General features: G+C 36.1%; 1 protein-coding gene across 1 annotated transcript; it reads right to left on the minus strand.

Moving 5' to 3' along the window:
- Positions 1-1,082: 1,082 nt before the first annotated feature.
- On the minus strand, positions 1,083-1,970 carry LOC103273077 (vomeronasal type-1 receptor 2-like). Its single transcript, XM_008070532.1, has one exon. It carries the CDS (start codon positions 1,926-1,928, stop codon positions 1,083-1,085), a length of 846 nt encoding a protein of 281 aa, XP_008068723.1. The 5' UTR covers positions 1,929-1,970.
- Between the last annotated feature and the right edge of the window lie 1,455 nt (positions 1,971-3,425).

Here is a 3,425-nt window from a genome sequence, read left to right on the forward strand (position 1 = left end):
CAAGAGGTGTGCTTGAGTTTGGAGTGCGATATCAGCCTGGGTAACATAGAAAGACTTTTTCTCTAAAATAATAATCATTATCATCATCATAATAATGTAAGTGAATAGATAAAAGAACATTACCATATCTCAAAGGTCTACAGTTTCTTTTAGGAAATAAGGTACAATATTCACAATCTGGCTTCCATAGCCAACAAGAATAAAAACTATTTTTTTCTAGTTTTATCCAAGACAATATGAATTACAAAACAGAGACAAGGTCAATACCCCCAATCTCTTGAAAAACAACCATCTTTTTCTGTTTCTGTAGCTATGAAAGAGTATCTGAGACTTTGTAATTCCTAAAGTAAAGAGGTTTCTTTGACTCACAGTGCTACAGAATGTACAAGAAGTATGACATCAGCATCTGCAACTGGTGAGGGCCACGGGTTTCTTCCACTCATGGCAGAAGGCAAAGAGCAGCTGGCGTGTGTGGAGATCACATGACAAGAGAGGAAGCAGGTGGTAGTTGCTGACTCTTTAGAACACCAGCTCTGGCAGACACAAATAAAGCAAAAACTCACTCATTACCACTAGGACAGTGTCAAGACATTCAGAGGGATTTTCCATCATGACCCAAATGCCACCTATGAGGCCCATGCCTAACACTGGAAATGGAATTTCAACATGAGATTTGAAGAGGTCAATTATTCAAAAAACAGCAACCACCACATGCACTTTCATTTTGTGAAAGTGTCCATACACTTCCAAGTTCAAAGATATGTGAGGAAAATTAAATATCACAGGATGGGCTTTGCACATTCAAAGACAATTTCAGTATCTGTACATTATTTCTGGGTGATTTTATGATATTGGAATTTCTCCACTACAACCATTAATAAAAATGCAACTATATAAGTACTTACATATTAAGTGCATAACATTTCATTTACTATGGTCATTTATATTTACTATCTTGTATTGTCCCATTCTCCTTTCGTAGTCTTCACCTTTTTTTCTGCAGTGAAATAAGTCATAATTGTTCTTAAGACAACTTTAGGTCTAAGTGTATTGATAGTTGATTATGGTGCCAGACAAACAATTCACATTTTTCTGATGATATAAGAGAGTTGTGTAGTTTTTTGACAGCAGGACCTGCATATATTGGGGTCATGGCGTATGAGAACAAAGGGACTAAAAGTTGGAAAACATGCAGTGATTACTATGGCAGTGTTCACCAGCCACCAGTTGGACTTATCAAAGAGAGCTATATAAACATAGATGCTGAAGGAAAGGGCATTAAATGCCACAAAAGTGCTCACCAATGCAAGGATGCTTTGGGTGGCCCTAGTCTCAGGAGAGGATCTGGGGGAGTGATTGGTCCTATGAATGTGTTGGACCTGCTGCCTATGTCTATACAGGATAAAAACCATAGAGTTGCTGGCCCAGGTCACGAGTCCCAAACACAGAACATCATGCAAAGATGTCAATGCTGCATACAACGGGGTCACCACTTCATCGTAAAATGGAGCAGAACAATATCCAAAATCTCTTTTCTTTGTGAAGTTTCTGTTGTTCCATTTTTCAGTATAATTAGAAAAAATGGTATTTACCAGCAAGTGCAGGGCCCAGCAAAGGATAATGGAGTGGCCATTGTACTTGAGGGCTTTTACTTTAAGATCTACCCACCTACTGGAGTTCCTAGGGTTGATGGTGATCATTTGAAAAACACTCAACAGACAGGTGGCACCGATGGACACACTCCTGGCCACCCTGTGAACATATAAAAGAACTTCACATTCAAAATAAGTGGCAAAATGTCTCAACCCCAGAGCTGCCATTGTCTCTGGAATTCCTCTAGAGAGAATGACCAAGGAATTGGCTACAGTCAGGTGCCTCAGAATCAAATTTGTGGATCTTTGCCCACATCCCCTAAAGTAAAGAGACATGTAATAATACAAGAGAGAAAAGTTCCCCAGGATTCCAACAACTACCTGGGATAAGATGATCATTCCAAATGTCAAATCCACAGAGGCCATTCTGTCATTTTGCAGGACTCAATATTCAACAAGCAGAGAGTTCTGTGTGTATAATGAGTTATGGGTTACATTGTGATGGAAGATAGCATCTGTACTCATTATTCTTTCCTTCTAAAAATTAAAAGCAAATATATACATATACTTTTTGGAAAGAAATTTCCTGTCTCTTTTTTTTATAGTACTTACAATGCATGAGTCACTTTCCTTAATGCTTTACCTATTATAACATTAAATAATCATAACTCACAATTTAAAAGTTAATGCTATTCTTCTTTGACCAACAAAGATAATTTATTCACAAGAAGCTGGGGTGACTCATCTAAATCCTGATAGGAGTGTCAGGACTTAAAGCTGTGTAGCCTGAACACAGATGTTAGTGTTCACTACTATGCTATATAATAACAGTAAGTGAGCTTTTTTCTTTATTTCCTTCTTTCTTCATTTATGTATGTATTTATTTAATTATTTATTTATTTAGAGTTGGAGTCTCACTCTGTTGCCCAAGCTGAAATGCAGTGGCACACACTCGGCAACTCCAGCATCAACCTGCTGGGCTCCAGTGATCCTTCTGCCTCAGCCTTCCCAGTAGCCAGAACTACAAGTGTGTGCTACCATGCACAGCTGACTTTTTACTTATCATAGAGACAAGGTCTCATCAAGTTACCAGGGCTGGTCTCAAACCTGCAGACTCAGGAAATTCACTCACCCCAGCCTCTATAAGTGCTGGGATTACAGGCAGAGCCACAGTGCCTGGCCAGCTAGTTGTTTTCTTTAATACAAACACTCATATATGTATACATATCTTTCATATATAAAATTTGTATTACTTTATAAATTTGGTTTGATGATTTTCTAATTTTGTCAATTTATTCTATAGACCAAAATAACTTATGCATTAATATCCAAAGATCTTAGTATATTACAGATGCACTGAATACTTTTATATGACCCAACTTAATTTATTTAAAATAACAATTAGACTGGTTTAAAAAAAATTCATTTCATTTTTCACATGGACTAAAAATAACATAATCCCCATTAACAAGTTACTGTTCAAAATTAGGTTGTGCACTAAAAAATGAAGTATGAAATATAAAAGTGATAAAGTATTTTAGGGAAGAAAATTAATCAATCTTCTTTAAAGATTATATAATTATATATGTCTCTTAGAATAGCTAACTGAAACTTGAATTAATATTTATTTGGGGAAACTATGAAAAATATAACACAAACATGCAAAATGGAATCTGAACACATGGAATCTTGTGAATTTAATAAATTGAAAAGGGAGAAAAATAAGTAGAGAACCTGGGAATAACGTCATAATGTTTTTAAAACAGGGAAAATATAGCAGGCAGTAAACCATCTTCAAAACTTTTTTGTGATGAGACTACATTTTAGATTAAT

Source organism: Carlito syrichta, unplaced genomic scaffold (assembly GCF_000164805.1).
Source record: "Carlito syrichta isolate Samal-C Ts95f unplaced genomic scaffold, Tarsius_syrichta-2.0.1 Scaffold313477, whole genome shotgun sequence".
Taxonomy (NCBI): Eukaryota; Metazoa; Chordata; class Mammalia; order Primates; family Tarsiidae; genus Carlito; species Carlito syrichta.

Coding starts and splice junctions, on each gene's coding strand:
- LOC103273077 (XM_008070532.1), bottom strand. CDS start 1,928: ATGTCTCTTTACTTTAGGGGATGTGGGCAAAGATCCACAAATTTGATT.